We start from the raw sequence: 20,463 nt of genomic DNA, 5'->3' as shown, positions 1-20,463 counted from the left end.
ACTCACCAACATTGTCCCACCTTTTTTTCCTTGATCTGACCTTTAATTATGCCTATCATTTCTTATATTTAAATTGCAAATTACTTGTGAGTTCTTTTTATGGATGGCCCTCACACCTATGGGACCTTGCTCTGTATAGGTCAGGTCATCAGATTCTACAACAACTTGGAATCAACAAAAATAATCATGCAACATCCAAGCAAATAGTACTTACACCCTAACACCACCGACGGAAATATACACCAGACTTAAGGCTAGGCGGAGAAGCTGAAATCCTTGCAAGTTGAAACAGCATTTGCAAAAAAAACCCACCCCACATACCTTCACTTTTGTCAGCCTGGCTGAACTCAGCATGGGGGAACACTTTGTGCAAGACCTCGAGGAGCTTGCTGAAGGTGCGCTCCAGGAGTGGCCGGATGACGGGGGACAGCGCGTGGCCCGAGGAGGTGACGGCGCGCTGGGAGGCCGGCACGATGTTCTGCATGGCGTGGTAGAAATCCTGCGCGCTCAGAACCACCGAGGAAACGTCCAGCTGCAGCTTCTGGCTGCTCATGTAGATCTGGGGGTAGCGGCGTCTCAGGGCAATCAAGGCAGCCTCAGTGCAAAGTGCTTTTATGTCAGCTCCACAGTACCCTAGTGCACACAGAAACACAAACACCGTCTGTGAAACAGCACTGCTGTGCCACACCTGCAGCAAACATGCATCCAGCTAAAAACAAATCAGGAGTATTTAATTGTCAAGGTTCACAAAGCATCTAACAAAAGGCATCATATCTGATGATTTGATATATATGTTGTATATATCAAGAAGTGTATATCAAGTGTATATCAAGATTGTGTATATCAAGTGTTGTGTAACAAGAAATCAGACATGTTTATAAGGTATACTAAGAAATTAATTCCACACGGAAGTTGAAAACCTCTCCATTTTCACTATATCATTTGGTATATAGTGTATTTCCAGTCCTGGGTTATAGGTCTGTTATTGCTCTTTCTTTTCCCTTAATATTGTCTAACGTATGTGTGCAATTTCAACAGGCTCGTTCCTCTCCTCCGTTTTTCCTTTTATACCTCCACAGGAATATAATCTTTAATAGCAAAGTAATTTTGTTACACTGAACATCACCAACGTTAAACTTTTACAGTCTGAGAAAATGAGCAGTATAAAGAAAAATGTTTCATGACTAGAATAGGGAAGAGATAGAATCTCTTGTTAAAAAAAGCATTACTCTGAATTCTTGGAAAAATGTTAACTTCTACTATGAAGAGAAATGTTTCAGACTTTTAAGAGTTTCATAACTTTACTAATATAACCAAAGGTTGAAATTAAAATGCATTAAAATTTTAATTTAGCCTATCTTCATAAGTATCTACAGGTGGCTACCTGTAATTGCTTAATCATCATTAGTGAAAAACATAGATCAGATAGTTATGAAATACAGAGAGACTTAATACCTCTGAGTCTTCTGCAGTACTAATGGTTTGGGGGTTTTCCCCAGAGCTAGAAATTAGATTTCAAGTTTTTCCATCTCTCTCAGCAAGACCCATCAATATGCCTCTGTATTTTGAGGCACCATAGCTCCATCTTTCAAAAACTGTAGAACAGTATTCCAGTGAGAAAAGTCATTTAGAGAATTAGAGTCACTATAGGAAAATGTGTTGCACTGAGGTACTGCCATATAAAAGGTCATGGGTTTGTAATGAAGTGTTTATAGAAAGTAATTAATCAATTCTTTAGTTAATTCTCATTCAACTGTTGTTTTACCAGACTTCCTCCTCCTCCTCACAAAGTCTTACATTACTTGCATTTTTTCTATTCTATTTTTGTATTAAAACCAAGGAGGGCAGGTTTAGATTGGATATTAGGAAGAAATTCTTTACTATAAGGCACTTGAACTGGCTGTCCAAAGAGGCTGCAGGTGTCCCATCCTTGGAAGTGTCCAAGGCCAGGCTGGATGCAGCTCTGAGTGACCTGGGACAGTGGAAGGTGTCACTGTCCATGGCAGGGGATTGGAATGAGACGAGTTTAAGGACCTCCCAACCCAAAGCATTCTGTGATTCTAGGATTGGTGTTTTGGCAGCACCAGGCTGCAGAACTGAGGCCAGCCTTGCTTCTCTCTCTTTAGCCTCTGATGTTCCTTCAGTGCCCCTGGCACATATACTGTTACAAGATCCATACAGAAATAAGAAACAAAGTTGATTCTATATACAGCGTTTAAAAATAAAAAAGGAAGCAATTAATATGGAGGACTGTAGACACTTTTCCATCCCCATCTTTCAGATATATTAATTTGGGGGATAATAATAAAAGATACACACTTTTCAGCTATAAAGGTGACTTAAATTGGACGTAACTTCAAATTGCACCTTTCTTATATATATGTGAAAATAATTTAAAAAAAAGAAAAACAAAAATAAACCCAGATGGACAATCACCATAAATATTGAATAATTCCTGCAATTTTTAAACCAAACTTTGGAATTTTATAAAAAGGTCAGTAGCTACTCTTGTATATATTTGGTGAGTCCACATCATGACTGTTACCTAAAACTTATATAGCAATTCACATTCCCAAGCTACCTTGAAATAAATAAAGAATACATTTCAAATATGTTCAGATATATCCACTATTTTAATCAATAGACAAATAATTGTTTTCAGCACTGAAGTTATGTTATTTAGGGTTTTTTAACTTTCATCTAACATGGAATCAAAACTATACAGGGACACTCCAACCACGTGAAACTATTAGACAGTAGCTACTGGTGCATCATTAAAACCAAACCAGGGTTCTAAATTTTGCATTGTTCTTTAGGTATCAGGTGTCAAGTTCCCATTTAAATTGATCCACTTCTCATCCAAAAACCACACTAGATTAAACAAAAAATGAGTGAGGGGAGTACTAAACCAAAGCTTAAATCAAAGATGTGCCGAAGATAGGCAGCACCCTGAATGGCTGCCACCTTAGAAGCTAGTTTAGTATCTTTGTGAAAAGATCAGCAGCTCAGGAGCCAGCTCCTTCCCAACTTTTCTATTAACAAATGCTGTAACATCACTTTCTAATAGTCATTTTAATCACCGCTTGTACATCTCCAAAGAATTGCAAAATTAGGAAATAATAGCCTGTAGCCTATTTTTAAAATTAAATTCTCAGGTGATCAGATACACAATTAGTCTCCATTTCTACCTCTCATTTCTCAGGAGCAATTACATTTGAAGACTAATAATTGGTGTCTCTTTTTGAGGGACTCTCTTGTGCATACTGTACATCCATTTCAGTGACAAGAAAACCGCAAAAATCCTGTACCTTGAGAAACATTAAAGAGCTTTTTATTGCTAAGAAGCAAATGCACACTGATCAAGCAGAAGAAAAACATAAGTGAAGTATTGTCAAAACAAAATAAAATGTATCATGCCAACAGTAAATAACCTGATGCAGATTGTACCCAAATTGACACTGTAATATAAATTCAGGGTTCAGTGCATTTGCTTCCATTTTTAAAGCATCTCAGGAAAGATGTTCAATTTGTTCAAAAAGTAAAAGATACTGGCAGACCTCAACTTAGAACAAAATGAGGATTCCTGTCAAGTAGCCCATTTTCTTCTACCCAACACCATCAAACTCTGCTGAACATTTCTGAAGTACAACTTTGAAAAAGCAGGACAGCAAATAAGTGGATTCCTACATAGGTTTCCAAAGAATGCACTTTGATCACCAAAATTTTCCAGCCACCTCTACTGTGCAGAAATTGTGCCCTCTTTAAAATGTCTTCTGCCTAAAACTCACGCTAAACCGACAACAAAGTGCTACTGAACAGGGTGAAGCATTTAGGTGAACAATTTTGACACTTCTTCCACTTTATGTTGTGCAACTCCCTACAAAACCCTCAAAATGACTGCAGGGAAAAAGAGTTAGCAAACAACTCAGCAAGATGACAGAGATGAAAAATAACTACAAGGTTTATTTTAAAGAACTGTAAAACACAGGAATGCTAATGCCAAAATCTCCCCCACTATCATTACATGAGGATGGGAATGAAAAATCTAAATTGTATCATTTTGCCACAAAACACTCCTGCAATAATAAGCACAGAGTATTTTTAAGAAGCATTTTCAGCAGAATAGTTTGTTTCTTTATAATTCTATTAAATAACATTATTTAAATAACCCTTACTACATTGCAAAAAGATTCATCTGCAAAATGCCAGATGGAGGAATTCACACTTTTTCAGTTGCTAGTATGTTTTGTTTCCTGCAAGACTGAGTTTATAGGTAAGTCTCCCTAGCTACAGACAGTTACCATTCCAAACAAGGGAATAAGCACGAGAGATAAGATGGGATTTATAAAGTGAAGAGTATTTGGGACCCATCTCCAGTAAAGAGAAAAAACATAGTAATTATGTGTATTTACTGAAAGTACTAACAGGACAGAAGTGTGAGGTCTTCTGAGCAATGCTGTGCTCTCCCCAAACTGTTTTGTCTCACACACACTGCAGTCACGAGGCCATTCAGGGAAGTGGAGTCTTTAATCCTCACATACACAGAAACCCACTAAAAGGTTGTAATCCATAACACCTGGGACAAAAATCAACCCTCAGGAAATAACCTATTTTTTGCAAGTCCTGGGGCTTTTCCCTTCCAATTTCTTTCTAATTACACCCCTGGCTCGTAAGGAGTTCTGAGTTGCACATACACCTGCTTCCCAAAAGGCATTTGCTTTGGAAGTATTTCAGCAGTTTTGTTCATTAGGATCCAAAACCTTGGAGTTAAGTTTTGCCAAGTCTGATGAACTGGAGAAAGGTATCAACCATGCTGTGCCAAAAGCTTGCCAAGTCTAGGCAGCTTTTACGTGGGGAAGAGAGGGTGTTGTTTTTTGGGGAGGAAGGTTGTTTGTTTGTTTTTAAAGAAAACTTGTGCACAAGAGAAATATCAGACTGGTATAAACTATATCACAGACATACATGTGTGCCAATGAGTACCCACTGGTAATGGCCACAAAGAATCTGGAAAATTCTGTTTAAATCTTTGTTGCAGATTTCACAAACAGAAACGATGAGGCACTCTCAAGGTGAAGAAGATACACCAGCCTTACTTCAGCTGTTTTGAAAAGACTTCATAATACTTCAAAGATTTTCATCTTGGATGTATGGAAACACTTAAATTCCAAGATACAGACTGGAGACTGTCAAGTGTGCAGTAGCTGGAGAGCAGGAAAGCCAAGGAAAGCAGAAAAGGATGTTTCTTTTTGTTAGCTGACTTCCACAGAACTGACAGGCTTTATGGAGCACAAAGAATGTCTTCCAGCCAAATGTACAAATGGCTTTCCCTATTGTCTAAAATTTTAAAATACTGTGTTCTCAGTGAAAAAATATGGTGAATTTTTAAAGAAACATTTGTGGGTTTTTTCCCACCTATTCCCCTCTCTCCCACTAAGCAGCACCACACGCTTGCACAATTGAAGCAGAATTTACATGAAAGGGGTTTGTTGTGTGCTGCTATACCCGGCAAAGCTAAAACTGGAGTTTGCTGGACAGTTATGTGTTCTCCTCACCAGAAGATGCTGAGGTCTTTGCGCATCAAAAGCAGAGGAATGCTGCTTCCATGAGAGGTGTCCCTGCGGATGAAGACGATAATTCGGATGTACTGCAGCTGACTGAATGGACTGATGTTCAGTTTAAAGTTCTTACATTCCCTCATGATGGATTCCAAAGCACAGATATTTCAATCTGCTCTTTGTCTGAAAACTTCAGTGCTCGTCCAAGCAGATGACTTACAGAGGATGTATCTTTGCATGCAAGTTGTTGAGAAGGTATTGTGGTGTGTGCTTTAGGGTCATTTCCTCTGTTAAATTCACTATACAAATAGTTGGGTTTGTTTCTGATTAGATTTAAACAGCAGGCTTATCTTGAACAACCAACCTCCATTCAGTACAGCAGGTCTTTGTGAGCTCCAAAAGCGTATTTAATGTAGTCATGTTGTGGTGTTTGTTTTCTCCCCTACCTATGTCTACACTTTGAGGTTGTTCTGTGCTAGCAATCTGGAAAAAAATTCATCTTTAGAAAGGCTGGTTAGTTTGTTGGATTTATGCCAGAGGAGAGCATGCCAGTCAGTAAAACACAAACAAAAATCAAAAATCCCACACAAAGTACTATTTTTTTTTTCTCAGTAAGTAGACAGAAAAAACCCTAAATCTGCCTATCCCTTTTGTAATTTACCAATTTAATGGGAAGTCTACCTAAAGATTCCAATTCCAACTTCATTTTGCTTCTCTTTAAGGGTATGCATCTTATATAAGGACAGTGACATCACAGAAAGGAAACATGGTTGTATTTTCAAGTGATGACTAACTACTCATTTTGTGTTTTAGTAAGACAGAAACATACTTGTTACTACAAAAACAGTATTGTTCGAAGTGCAGAAGTTTAGAAAAGCAGAGATAAGAAAATCTTGATACATTTAACATACCTTCCAAGTTTTACACAGAAGAGAAAGACTCTACAGTAAAAGTACTAACAACATAACACTCACCAACACATTTTTCAGCCAGTTCTCCTAAGAAAGGATCTGACAATTTGGGGTTCCAATCCCTGGTATGAATTTGCAAAATGTGCTTTCGTGCCTGATTGAAAAAAATAAATAAAAAAAATTAGATTAAAAAACTAGCAAGTCAAATCCCTATCACAGAAAAAAAAAATATTCTTCATTTGTGTGAATCTATAGTTACTTTACCTACTTTTGGCATGTAACTGAGACATATAAAATAGAACTTAGCATTCCACAGTCTTAGCACTCCAAAGAACAAAACTTTTCCCTTCTTTTTAATTTCATATATAAGCAGTACTTTTTTTCACCAGTTACACATTTTAATTTCTGTTTGATCAACATTATTATACATGAACTGATCAAAACTCGTGTTCTATTAGGAATTATCATAGTTTTATGATTTCATTTTTAATTACTGCACCTATGAGTAACAGGTTCTACTGTCAAAGGCCTCACCAACTAACAGGTTGAGTAGCACAGCACATACACATGAATCCCAAAACAATTTCAGCTAAAAGTTCTATAGAATTTAAATAAATCTATCCATATACAAAGCACATTTAATTTTAGGTATAAATTCATGAAGTATTATGGTTGAGTTTATGTAAATTTAGAAAAAAACCCAAATGTTCCTGTTGCCAGGATTGTAATGCCTGGCTGTGAGTCTACATTTTTTACATGCTTAGAAGTCTACAAGATTTAAAGTTATTTTGTCTTACCATAAGTTTCCAGCCCCCAGATAGTTAAGGTTCATTATACAAATCCATAGTTTTGAGATAAGCAATACAGCTTATTGTGAATAATTTACCTCTGCCTAGCTTTAGCTATATCCTGAAGATCTGAAGCTCAATACAATTTCATGTATACAATCTGTTTGTACTAAAAATGTCTTCCTAAACGAAACATTCTTACAAACAAGAAGGAATATTTTTATTTCATAAGCTTGGTTGTCAGGCATTCAAATGTTTAGCATGCTACAGATGTTTATTAATAAATCTCCTTTCCAGGTTCTACCTTCTTGTCAGGCAAGTTGAAAAGAAATTCCCTGTCAAAGCGACCAGGTCTCCTGAGTGCAGGATCTATAGAATCCAGTCTGTTTGTAGCACCAATTACAACTATTTCACCTCTATTATCCAGTCCATCCATGAGGGCAAGAAGAGTAGACACTATAGAGCTACAAGAGAGTTTTCAGAATAAGAAAGTTTTAGGAACACTGCAAGAACTTCTGCATTTACAAATGCAACATTAATATATTCAAAAGAAAAAAGCTAAGCTACAAACAGGTACATAACAGTTTCAGGTGTCCTAAGTTCCACTGGCCTCCTGATCTGCTGGCCCCAACTTTCTCTCAGCAGAGTGGAGGGACATGGACACAAAAATACCACGACCTATAGAATGACAGGTACAAGTGTGTTGCCTTACAGAGCACAGCAAAACTGAGATCAACAGCAGTCACAAAAAAATTCAGCCAAGAGCAAACTGTTGTAAGAAATGTTCTAAAAAATGACAAGATAGCAACACAAGATAAGTTTGTATATCACACCATTAAGAATAAAAGTCACAGGTGAGAGTTCATTGATAGAACATTACAATTCAACATGCTAGAATAACATTTTTTCAACTGGTTATTCTATTGGGCTGGTAACAGACGATCTGTTTACAGCACAAAACAGCAAATCAAGGAATGGCTGTGGAAATCTTGTAGTTAATAATGTGGCTGAAGGGTAATTGTCAGTGCAATTCAATTCCCAGCAAATTACAGTTTGCCTGAAGGACTGAAAAGATGACTTTCAACACCAAAAAACCAATCTGTCCTTTCTAGTATAAGTGGGCTTCAGAAAAAGTACCAAGCTTTCCTGTGAAATGAGAAAAAATTACATTTTAAGAGTTTACCAAGATAATATACCCTATACCAAGATAAGGGCAGCATAGAAGAAATATTACCTGTGAATCTGATCTTGTCTGCTAGAACGAACCGGAGCCAAACCATCTATTTCATCAAAAAAGATTATAGAGGGTCTCATCAAGTATGCCTGGTATGCAATAAACAAAACAAAAATTGAATTCACTGTTAATTCCTAATTTATCCATCAAAATTGAACATTGGTTTCACTAGGAAGCATTAACATGCTAAACTAACACATATATTGAGACATCTTTGTTAGAAAGTGTAAAGTCTGAAAGGAAAACTGAATTTCCAACTCCGGCAGTGTTTCAAAGCAAAGCAGAGTGCAGTCTACTTTGAGTAAGCAAGATGGCACCAGTGTACCAGTTTTACTGTGTGCTGGACAGGTTAAGGACAAACACACACCTGACACTCAGAAAACACAATCTTATCCACTCACAATCTGTTTGTTTAGACAGCTCTGTCTGACAACTACTTTTCTTTGAGCTACTGCTTTACTGCTTCGTGCGACTCTGTTCGCCCAATCTCTTCTAAGCCATAAAAGAACACTAAAATAGACACACAACCAAGGCAAGCATGCACTCCCCTCTGTAGCATTTATCTTGAACATGTCAGTCAAACTCAAACTGACTGGGTTTTTTTCCCCAATTTTTACCCAAACTACTTTGCTTCATTAATGAAGAAATCAAGAGACTTCTTCCTCCGAGTTTCCAGAGCAAGAAAAGCCACTGACAGCATTCCCCTACTCTTTTCATCCAAATATGACATTTGGTAAAATCCTACTTAAATTACAAAACTGAACAGTTATTTAGTTTGAATTGGAAATACCTTTGGCTACCTAAATCACAAAACACAACATACAGAGAAATTACATCAAGAAAAATGTATTTTCTTCTAACCTGATCAAAAAGGAGTCGAAGCTGACGTTCAGATTCACCAACCCACTTACTGAGACAGTCTGCTCCTTTCCTCATAAAGAAAGCCACCTTTTTGTCTCCTTGACTGCATTCATTAGCTAGAGCTCTAGCTACCAAGGTTTTACCTGTTCCAGGAGGACCATAGAATAAACAGCCCCTGAAGATAAATGGATCAACACAGTCACAAACTTATTTTACGTCTCCTGAAAAACTCCAAGTCAAATTTTATAATGAAGACAGGGAGCCTGGAGAAGAATGACTTAAGATCTTGTATTATTATTTTGTAGTAGTATTGTATTATACAAATGTTGTAGTATTAACATGACTTCATAACATCTGAGTTTGTTTTATGCTTTCAAATCAGTAAAACTTTGATTTGTAAAGAACATTAATCAAAGGCATATTAAGTTGCCAAAGGATTCTTCTACATTAGTTAAATACTACCTCTTCAAGTATTAGATTTTAAGTAATACCTTAATCAATATTTGTTACTTCTTTGGAATGAAGTAATTAAGTGACAAAAATACCCCCAATTTTTCAATTAACTTAAACACCATTTAAATCACATACCAAGATGCCACATTATTAAATATTATAATCCCAGTATACTATTATTGAGAGAAACATCAGCCTTTTCCTTGATCTAGTAAAATATTTAATAACATAATGGGAAAAAAAAGGCAAGGTACTCCTAAATAAAAGACATGAAAATTCTTTCTTTAACCAAATCACAAAGTTTACCTTCCCCCCACAAGAAAAATATACTAGGTTTTTTTAATTCTTCATCCTGCTCATTAAATATTCTGATACACAAGTGAGGTAGCAAACATGTAAATCTATTTGAACTGTAAAACACTTCAGGGAAAGAATCAACCTATGTGTTTTCAATTCCTCAGAGCTTAATTAAAAAAATACAACAGTGAGAGTAAATACACCTACCTTGGTGGCTGAATTTTGAATTTTTCAAATATTTCTGGATAGAGAAGAGGAAACACTACCATTTCCTTAAGTGCAAGGATATGATGGCTCAATCCCCCTATACTATCAAAACACACCTTAGGAAAAAAAAAAACATATTAAGTTTATATTGTAACAGCTTTCCACAAAAGCACCTTTACTTATAAATCATATGAAAACAAATTTAAAAAAATATTGCATTGATCAACAGGATTTCCCTGAATTTTGAATGTGTGAAAAACCAGCTAAGAAAGTCAACTCTTGGCTGCCCACATGAGGCTCATTTGGTTTTCAAGTTAACTGTGCAAGGGCTGCCTGGACATCTACAGAGATCCAGTCTAAGTCCCAGAGCAAATGCTTTGTAGTCCAAAGGAATAAGGAGACAAAAGCTTTGGTAACAATAAAATAAAATTTTTAAAAATCAGTGAGCTTTTTCATGAATTTACTTCAACATCAATAAAAGGCTGTGGAGAATTCTGCTTATGCATAATTCAGGGAAGGAAGATAAAAAGCTCTAACAAAACCTACCGATTTATCAACAATCATTGGGTCAACATCAGCCAAACTCGCCCCAACTTTCACACGTTCCCGAAGGATTCCACTAGCTAAGTCTTCTGCTCGGAAGTTTAGAGGCAGGCACCTGTTCAACAATAAACAAACACCAAATAAATACTGCTTTCATTGCTTGGAGGTGAAGAAACAAGAGATTAAATACCTTTTACTACATAAAGAGATAACCTTCCCAGACTGGTAAACAAAACTAATCTTCTTTTTTTGTGGTAACTATGGCTATATATCTGGAAGTTCCTTAACATTTATGCATCCATACACACATTTCAATCTGAAGAACTAGGCGGGATAGATTATTTTGATTGAACACAGAAGAAACAATATTTGCTTCCCTTAAGCCCCTACACAGATACTACATCAGGTCAACACATAGTTAAAGGGAGGAAGAAAGGAACTAGTAAGAGACAGGTTACACTCAGAACTACACTTCTGGTCATTGTACGTTGCTTGAATTCCTTGCAATGGAAAGGGAACAACGTGGCAGACAGGAAGAGATGGAAAAAAGATGAGGGAACTTTTTTCCTGCAGAATTTTCCTACCTAGTATGAGTGAACAAATTTACTTATAGATCTTCCATTTTTAGATTACTGCTAAATACATGTAAGGTCAAAAAAATGTGCATTAGGTGTTTAGAATGCATGAACTCTTACACAACAGGACGAGTGAAGAGCTGAGAGTACAATTGAATTAATTAGGACAAAGTTACACCAATTTTAACCAAGAGGAGTTGATTTTTATAATCCAACTGAATCAAACTGCTACTCTTATATTTCCATCTTTTTATCACTATTATTAAGTACCTACTCATAAGACTCCAAAACCTGAATTGATATATAACCATCACTCCTCCTAAACCACATCTGCAGGTAATTACCAGCAGAATCAAAAGTCTGCAGAACTCATAAAACATAATAAAGTAGTTCTACTTGTTTTCTCATAAATAATAAGATCAAACAATTCTAAAGACCAAGGATGTTTTGATACCTATTTCTTGCTCTGGCTATGCTTTTAGATTTTCTTCTTTCAAAACGTTCTTCATCTGAAGAGGTTGTATCACTGCTGTGAATGGCGTGCTTCTTTCTCCTATTGAAGTGGCAAAACAAACAGAAAACTCAGTCTTTTTTGCAGTGGAATGGCATGTTTTGGTCCTTCTATAAAAATGAAACTGAAATGCTAAGTACAGTATTGTTCAGGTTAGAGATGCATGCAAATTCTAGCTTCATCAAGTATCAAAATAATCTGAGAGGGAAACAACAGCTCTTACTGCCACAGTGATTATGTGAATTCAACATGAACATTATTAGAACGGCAGAGCCCTGTAAAATGTGTGGTCCAGTCCATGCTACCTCAGCAATGTGATTTGAATATTCAGTCAATAAGCTGCAATTGTACTTAAGAAAATTTCCAACTACTTTTGCCATCTCTAACATAACAAACATACCGAAGTCTCCATACTCAGTTTGATGCTTCCTTTACACATTCTTTGAAAAAAATCCATACTTGACAAAGTATATAATCTCGTTTTACGAGGTTATTAATTCTGAATAGCAGAACAGGCTCTCAAAACACCTTTACTTCTAATCTGAATCCAAGTAAAATTACTATCCAAAGTCTCAATGAACCATTTCTCATTTTAGTATCACAGTATTTCACAAAAAGGAGTATTTCAGAAATAGTAGAGAATGTACATTAAATCTTCTGTACAAGAAAGTGTTGAATTTGATTTCAGTTTAAATACTCAGCCCTTTTGCATGAAGAAGTTGGTTGCTAGTAAAAACTCTTGGATTTTAAGTGAATATGGAAAGCTGCATTATTTGTATGAACATGACCAGTGCACTGAATTAACTGGTTTTTGCCAACGGATAACATGGTCTATCAATTTTACTGTTCAATGACCAAAAATGAGATACATTTCAAAATATATCAGAGAATATCAAGCAATTGAGAAGACTTCTTATGACAAGAAGGGATCAAATGAGGGCCAAGTAATGAGCAGGCTAAAACCAAAGGGATAATAACTTACACACTCTTCACATATGAATAGTAAGTACAAGTACAAATCCAGATATTACCCCAAAAAATGTCATATGCTCTTCAAGGACAAAAAACAAACCACCAACTCTTATCTGTATTACAGAGAAACTTCAGAATCCTAAGATTCAGCTATTACTTAATTTACTTTATATATTTTCACTATGCCATGAAATTGAGCAATAAGACAAGAGTTTCAGCTATGACTAGTTTTCATTTACTTGGATTCTGCTCATGGACAGATTTGTCTTTTTGAAGCTTTGAGTAAGTTTATTTTTTAAAAAATGTTTTAAGCTGTAATCTCATCTGTTTTGTTACATAAAGCCTACTGACAGTTTCCAAGACAACTTGATACATTCCAGACTTCTCTGACACAAAACATAAGAGTCAAAAATTATGCTTGCTAAATATTTTATTAAATTGTTGAAAATTCTTGCATGAAATTTGAAGAGAAAGAAAATAAAAACCATTAACCTGCTTTGCTCAGTTTTATAGAACAGAAAGGGGCTATTTGTTAAACTGATGCATTGGATTTAAATACTCAATATATGGCCTTATAGAGAAAGCTACAGTGTGCCATGCAGAATTCTTTCCAGCGTTGTAGCACACCTGTTTCCACTCTGTGTAGCACAAAGCTTCTAGTAGGTTTATACAGTGCCATGACACCCCTGTCTGGATGTTGATCAGGATCTGAATCCAGGATACAATTCAAGAGCCACTCACATGTGTGAATGAACTGTGCAACTAACTCAAGAATGGTTTGAAAATCAAAAGCTACCAAAATGTACCAAAGGAAAGCAAACAATTACACACCAGAAGACTGACATTTACCTGATATGGCTTCTTCTTGCAGGAGATCTGTGAATATCGAACAGCGTATTTTCTCTCTTTTTTTGATGAGCTGGCACTGTAACATCAATTACAAAAGAATAACAAACTAATCTTAATGCAGCACAGAAGTGCTGGATTATCAATTTTCATCAATAAGGTTATCATTGTTTCTCTAAAAGCATAAATTAAGGAAAGAATTCGGCAGGGGGCTTTGTCACTACCACCATACTTGACTTGATGCAGGCACAGGAATTTCATCCTCGCCCTCCCCAAATTACTAGAGCAGTGTATGTGATGGCACAGAATGTAATTCAACCAGGGCACTAGCATTTTGAGTTTATTTGCAGGACATTGAAGTCCATTCAGAAACCTCTTCAGAGCTGATAATATGGGATATCTTGAAATTTCACTGAACAAATAAACCACAGCAGTTCTCTATCAAAGAAATACTCTGTGATCCTCTGACTTGCAGAAATGGTTCAAAGCTGCACCAGGGAAAACTCAGACTTAACAGGAAGAAGCATTTCTTAACTGAGAGGGTGGTCCAACACTGCAAAAGGCTTCCCAAGAAGTGGCTGATGCCCCAAGCCTGTCATAAGAGGCATTTGGGCAATGACCTGAATAACACGCTTTTTTGTCAGTCCTGAAGCTGCCAGGCAGCTGGACTATATGAACACTGAAATACCTGAGATTTCTCATTTGTGATAACTGCTGGTATGCCATTTATGCACAGTTATGAATTAGGCTTACCACTCAAGAAGAGAAAAAGGCATAACAGTAACTATTTTTTCTATGGAGTCACCTAATTTGTTAGATTGCTTTCTGCCAAGTATTTCTTGACCTAAACCCCGTTCACCCCCAGCCCTGAGGCCAGCACAGGGTGGTATTTGGCAGAGTTCAATGAAGCAGCAATGCCACCACCACTGACAAGCTGACAGACTGTGTCTCAGCAGTCCCATCCACATGGTGAACCACGACAGGCCAGGGTGGAAATCGCACAGTGCTGCATCCCTGTTACTCTGTCAGGGGTGAGAAACAGCCCAACTATTCCCTCCCCACATCCATGGTACTCCTGCAGGTCAAGCACTGTCAGGTTCCTCACCTATTGGAGGGGCCTGGTATCTCTCAACAGTTTTTCTCTGTCTGAGATTATATGGCCGATCATTTTCTTCCCCCTCAGCTTCTTCTACTTCTATATCTCCATCTTCTTCCTGAGACTCTGTTGGGGGGTAAAAATATTTTCAGAACACTTCCACTTCATGTCAGAGCTACCTTCATCCTAAAAAATTAACTTTTTAATAGCCACTGAGAATTACTGCCTGTTTATTAATTAACACTAATCGTCAAATCAGTGGAAATTTGAAGGTCATGATAAATCTACAGCACATTGTCAAACTCCCTTCTAGTTTTTCACACAAGATTCTGAAAAGGCAAAAGAAAGAAAAATAAATGCAGTCAAAACAGCTTTAGCTGTAAAATACGTCAAATATCACTTCTATCCACTGTATTTTTCCTTCAATAACTATCCTTCAAATTAAGGATAATTCCTTTCATCTCTTTTCCCACAGGAGCCTCAATAAACCAAATATTTGACACAGCATGAAAATAAGTACAACTTTATGATTCACAGCATCATTTTTAAACAAAGCAAAGAACACAGAAATACACTTTATATACTTTGTGTATAAAGGCACAACATAGGTACATCTGTTAACAGGATCAGAACTTCCATCCATGGATCTCAGAACTAGGACTGCATTCTTATTCATTGGGACAAACCATACCTTCCACAGCAGTTTTAGTTAAAAATTGAGATGCAGTATGCTGAAACCTGTATGGATGCCTGAACTTTAAGTAGGATTTTTTAAGGAGCCCAAGCATGATGCTGATCAGGCAATCAAAGTTAGGCACAATCCCTTCTTTCCTGGTAATTTTTGAACCCACTGACCAGTTTCATTCAAATTTTTAAAGGAAAGTACAATTTCAAATACAGCTGTGCACCTACAAGCCTCCTAAAACGTCAGTGGACAGAAAGGAGACTTTAATTAATACCTTATCCCAAAGGAAGGATGCAGGCCTAACTATTACAAATTCTTTCTGGCAATTGCCACTCAGCACATGAGAAACACCAAGTCAGTTAGAACACACATAGTTGTAGACTACATTCACAAAACCCTGATTTCCACCAGAGGATTGTTACGCAGAATGGAAGGAAAGCTCCAATTACTTAGTATTAAGAAAAACAGAAGGAAGGAAATTTACTATACAAACATTTAGAAACCAGGCTTTGTTCTGCTTTCTGAAGTGCAATATATTACTATCTTATGGGAAGGATAACTTTGTTCTATAAGTATTTTGGACAAGCCCCCACTATTTTTTACAACCCCTACCTTCTTCTTCCCCTTCTGTGGACACTTCATGGTGGTTCTGAATCCCATAGCTATTTCTCCTCAGTGACTTCCTCCTTCTTTTCACTCGAGAATACATATCCATGTTTTCCTGGAATAAAATTCACATACACTTCCATCAGAAGTGTCCCAAGTAACTCAGTATTAGTCCCAGTGCAGTAAATAATGCTCCACACAATCTCTAGTTCTCAAGTGTTTTTCCAGCAGAGCTCTCCATAGGTAGACTACAAAAGTAGTCTCATATAATAGATGCTAAAGTAAATCTCTGAGACAGTACCTAGTCCACCTAATACAAAGTAACATCAGTATCAAGTTCTCATGAAAAAAGCAGATGATAGTCCCGGGTCCTGCTGCTTCCAGGCTACCAGAGTATGCTTCAAACCAAAGAGCCACCACAGCACATCAGGACAGCACAACAATGAATTTATCAATAAAGGAAACAATGTAGCGTATATCCACTAATTTAGTTCTGAATTTTAGTTTATCATGTTTTTTTAATGTTATCCATCAAAGAAAATCATAAACCTTTAGACAGAGCTATAGATAAATGTATGGTGTTTGCAAAAACAAACATGCTCTGCACTGATATGACTTTTATCCAAGATCTCAGAAACTCTGCACTTACAAATTCAGTGTCTGTCCACATCCGCAGCCGTTCCACCTCCCCAGATCGCCTGTTCCTCCTGATGTTAATATTATCCATTTCCTGCAGGACAGCTTCAGCAGTACTAAAGTATATGCAACAGTTAACACACACAAAAAATCAGTCTTTAAACAATGCCATGCAGAACTTTGGACATAGCATTCAACATCTTAAGTTGTCTATCAATTAACTACAAACCTAACCATAACAAAATTGAAAGAATATAAACTAATAAGTATGTAAAAGAAGAAATGCTGATGCTATTAAAGTCTGGAGTTCAAATTAGAGAGTAGTATTTTAACAAACTTTTAAAAATAATTTGGCTCAGTATAAATTGCAGCATATAAATCTGCAACTGCTGAGACATTAGATTAGGTGTCAGACAAGATTAAATTTGAAAAATAAGAAAGTAAAGCTTTTCACCTATATAATTATAATAATGGGAATGCAATTAATGCCTCCATCCCATAAGATTTACAGTTTCTTACCCTGGCCTCAAAGAGACACTAGAACATATAGGCTTTTTATTAAATCAGTAACATCTAGAATCTCATCATTCAGTATTTGACCTCACGATCATTTCTCATCTACTATTTAGTCAGCATTTTCATTATCTGGAGTATTTGTAAACAGCTGTCAAAACAGCAGTGGCATGTAAGTGATAACCCTGGCCAAGATGCTTCACTGCTAAAGAAGAGAACAGCACAGTACTAGCCAGGCCAAGTCAATTATTTGGCCACCTGTCCTGAAGACCATGTTACTGCTCTCCATGGTGATTACAGTAGCTTTTAACTGGAATTCTGCTATATTTGTACAATATTTGTACAAAGACAGAAACCTCCATTTCCTTTTCTTCAAGCTGTTTAGAAGTAAATCTAAACAGTCAAAGACTGCCTAGAAAGAAGACAGTGGAAGTTCTGGTGATGTAAGTCAGTAAAGCCACACTTTCATTATGAGAGCTCCTCTCCATTTTAAATAATTCTTCCAAAATATCTGTGATGAGTGATAGAACTATTTCAAGTAAAATCACACTGAAGTTTGCTACCAAAGAAAATAGGGTTGGAAGGGACCTGGAAAAGTCAACATGCTCTGCCAGGCAAGAGCACACTACAGAATGCCTAAATCATTCCTGACAGACTTTTGTCAAACCTGTTCTTAAAAACCTCCAATGATTATGGGACACACTGTTATAAGTAAAAGCTCATATACAGACTTCAGTACCATGATCTTATCAAATTACAACTTCATGGTAGACTTTTCCCTACTGTTGATGAGGAGAGGAAGATTCAATTGCAACTAGAAAAATAAATGTAACTCAATATAAGTTTGCACACTGATACCAAGTAGTTACTGAGTAAGTCGGAAAAAAAAATAAATTAATAAAAGATTCAACAGAATACATTTAAAAATAAAGATCATACTTGACAATTAAATGTTTACATCATTTTCCAGCTCTGGAGAAAGCAGTCTCTCAGAGATGTGACTGCTAAAACCTGTTTTACAGGTGGGAAGATCAGGACATATTAAATGACCTGCCCAGGGCTAAAGAGAAATAGTATTTCAGAAAAAGCATTTCTGGCTCCCATTCCTATGCTCAGACCAGACCGTGCCTCCCTGACCTACTTTGTCTGCACAGTAAATGTCAAAAAGTGACACCCACCCTATGTGAATTATTAACAAATGGTAAAAAACAAAAACAAAAGAAAGTTACAAACTTTTGATATTTTATGATCAAATCATACAAGCAAAATCTAGAATGCTTCCAAGCACCGCTGCTAATCACCAATTTACATGACATTTAAGGTATCACTACATAAACAGGTTACCAAGAAACAAACTAGGGTGTGGATTTACAGCCCGTCAGGCACTCTGCAGTAACTGCCAACACACAGCTTTATCCATGTGTAAGGACAGAGTAACTTACTCCTCAATGAAAGCCTGGGAAGCTGCTCTGCATTTAGAGCATGGACACCATGGCAATCACAGCCCAGACCCAGCTGTAACTCAAACCACAGTCTAGCTTGTCTCAATGCATCCCCACAGTAAAACACAGACATGGCACTGGAACACAGGGGTTTCTAATTTTAAAAAATCATTAAGGTGCTTTGTGAATACAACTGTAGTATCCCCACATACCTGTTTACTAGCTGATCAAACAATAAACTCTGATTCAAAGTTTCAAATCTGTTTTTCCTGGACCGACAACTTTTTCTGACTTCTATATCTCCGTTTATGCAAGCATGGTCCCCATCTCCCTTTTTTTCCCCTCGAAGGGGGTGGCTTTTGAGAGCTAAGAGAAATTTGTATTACTACTTCAAAATGCAGGAAACAACATTTTCACAAACAAGAATTAATAAGAGAATACGTAGCAAGGACAATAAACCAAAAGTTATTAAGCATAGTATGAACTAAAGAACTGTATTTAATTCCTATCAAAGTTATTTTAAAAGTTACTTCTGCATATTCAAGCTTGTTTCCTTAGATGATAATTTTATTTTATGATGAAAATTTGGCATTCAATTAAGCATTCAATATTTTTAAGTTAACATCAATACTAAAATGCACACTTGGCCCACAGTTTCAATTCTTAGTCTTTCAAATATAGTATCAAAACACCAGATACAATATACTGACTTCACAAGCAAATCTATACCAGCTACTCTGTATAGTGCCAAACAAAGAGATCCCACTGCTAATTGTTCCTTAGGCACCACAATAAATAATAAAATACCAAATATGCCTAATGAAATAACACTTTACATAGAGTCAACACAAAATTAAACAAGACAGAACTGATGAAAAAGGGACACAAAAGACAAAGTGATTTTAGCTGAGATAAGCAATGAAATGGCAAGTTTGTAAGGTACAAGCTTTTAAGAAGACTGTTCAAGGTAGCAGGAGCTGCAGACAAGGCAGGTCTCTCTAAAGCAATAGAGTTAAGTAATGTTAAGAACCACAAAAGGCCAAATTTCAGATGAGCAAAGAGACTAAGTAAATTAAAGAGACCAACTGAGAGAGGAAGGCCAAAATTAGCTCATAACAGTAATTTGGGAATTAAGGAAAACATCAAGATCATGGCCAAGAGGTCTGAATTGAGAAGAGAAATGGATTTTCATCTAAAAATGTTCCCCATATCCACAGAGAGTATCCAAGATGGCAACAGGAAAATCTGAGCAGCAACTTTTCTGGTCAAAATGGCCAAAGGAATCAGTAAAGTTATCAAAAACGTATGCCACTGAATATCATTGACATAAAACTATTTAATGCAAAAGCTGATACAAAAAGCTTTGCTATAATTTACTTACATAAGCTACGTCCATTTGGTAGTGTAGCACCAGGCTGAGAAGTTAGCCTATGGGATAATCAGACAAACAAATAACATTAACATTCTTTAGCCAAGCAAAAGGCACAGTGAAAACGGAACTTTGACTGTAAAATGCTCCGTGATACTCTGATTTCAAAACCTCTCCAAGACAAAGCCTTGGAAGAGTCTACTTCATGCCCAACACCTTAGTAAGGACAAAACTGCTCAATACCAATTGCATGAATCCCCCCAACGATCAAAGCACCTCTTTGATTAATCTCCCTAATCCTTCTTCATGCCCTTATGCTGTTAACTCTCTCCTTAAATTTCAGAATTGAACCTTGGTATAGCT

General features: G+C 36.7%; 1 protein-coding gene across 4 annotated transcripts in view; it reads right to left on the bottom strand.

Annotated features, from left to right (window-relative positions):
- Positions 1 to 20,463, bottom strand: part of ATAD2B (ATPase family AAA domain containing 2B) — a 73,748-nt gene that overhangs the window by 36,476 nt on the left and 16,809 nt on the right. For 3 of the 4 annotated variants that reach the window (XM_074538027.1, XM_074538029.1, XM_074538028.1), the window contains exons 3-16: positions 20,113 to 20,159; positions 18,944 to 19,097; positions 16,790 to 16,892; positions 16,147 to 16,255; positions 14,859 to 14,975; positions 13,757 to 13,832; positions 11,879 to 11,977; positions 10,853 to 10,964; positions 10,307 to 10,422; positions 9,350 to 9,524; positions 8,489 to 8,577; positions 7,559 to 7,718; positions 6,530 to 6,620; positions 322 to 633 (exon numbers count right to left, since the gene is read on the bottom strand). In XM_074538027.1, coding sequence (XP_074394128.1) covers positions 322 to 633; positions 6,530 to 6,620; positions 7,559 to 7,718; positions 8,489 to 8,577; positions 9,350 to 9,524; positions 10,307 to 10,422; positions 10,853 to 10,964; positions 11,879 to 11,977; positions 13,757 to 13,832; positions 14,859 to 14,975; positions 16,147 to 16,255; positions 16,790 to 16,892; positions 18,944 to 19,097; positions 20,113 to 20,159 — 1,760 coding nt within the window. The remainder of the gene's footprint in view (positions 1 to 321; positions 634 to 6,529; positions 6,621 to 7,558; positions 7,719 to 8,488; positions 8,578 to 9,349; positions 9,525 to 10,306; positions 10,423 to 10,852; positions 10,965 to 11,878; positions 11,978 to 13,756; positions 13,833 to 14,858; positions 14,976 to 16,146; positions 16,256 to 16,789; positions 16,893 to 18,943; positions 19,098 to 20,112; positions 20,160 to 20,463) is intronic. The other variant, XM_074538030.1, reaches the window with a different exon arrangement.

This window comes from Zonotrichia albicollis, chromosome 3, assembly GCF_047830755.1.
Source record: "Zonotrichia albicollis isolate bZonAlb1 chromosome 3, bZonAlb1.hap1, whole genome shotgun sequence".
Classification (NCBI taxonomy): domain Eukaryota; kingdom Metazoa; phylum Chordata; class Aves; order Passeriformes; family Passerellidae; genus Zonotrichia; species Zonotrichia albicollis.
This window is presented reverse-complemented; position numbering and strand designations above follow the sequence as displayed.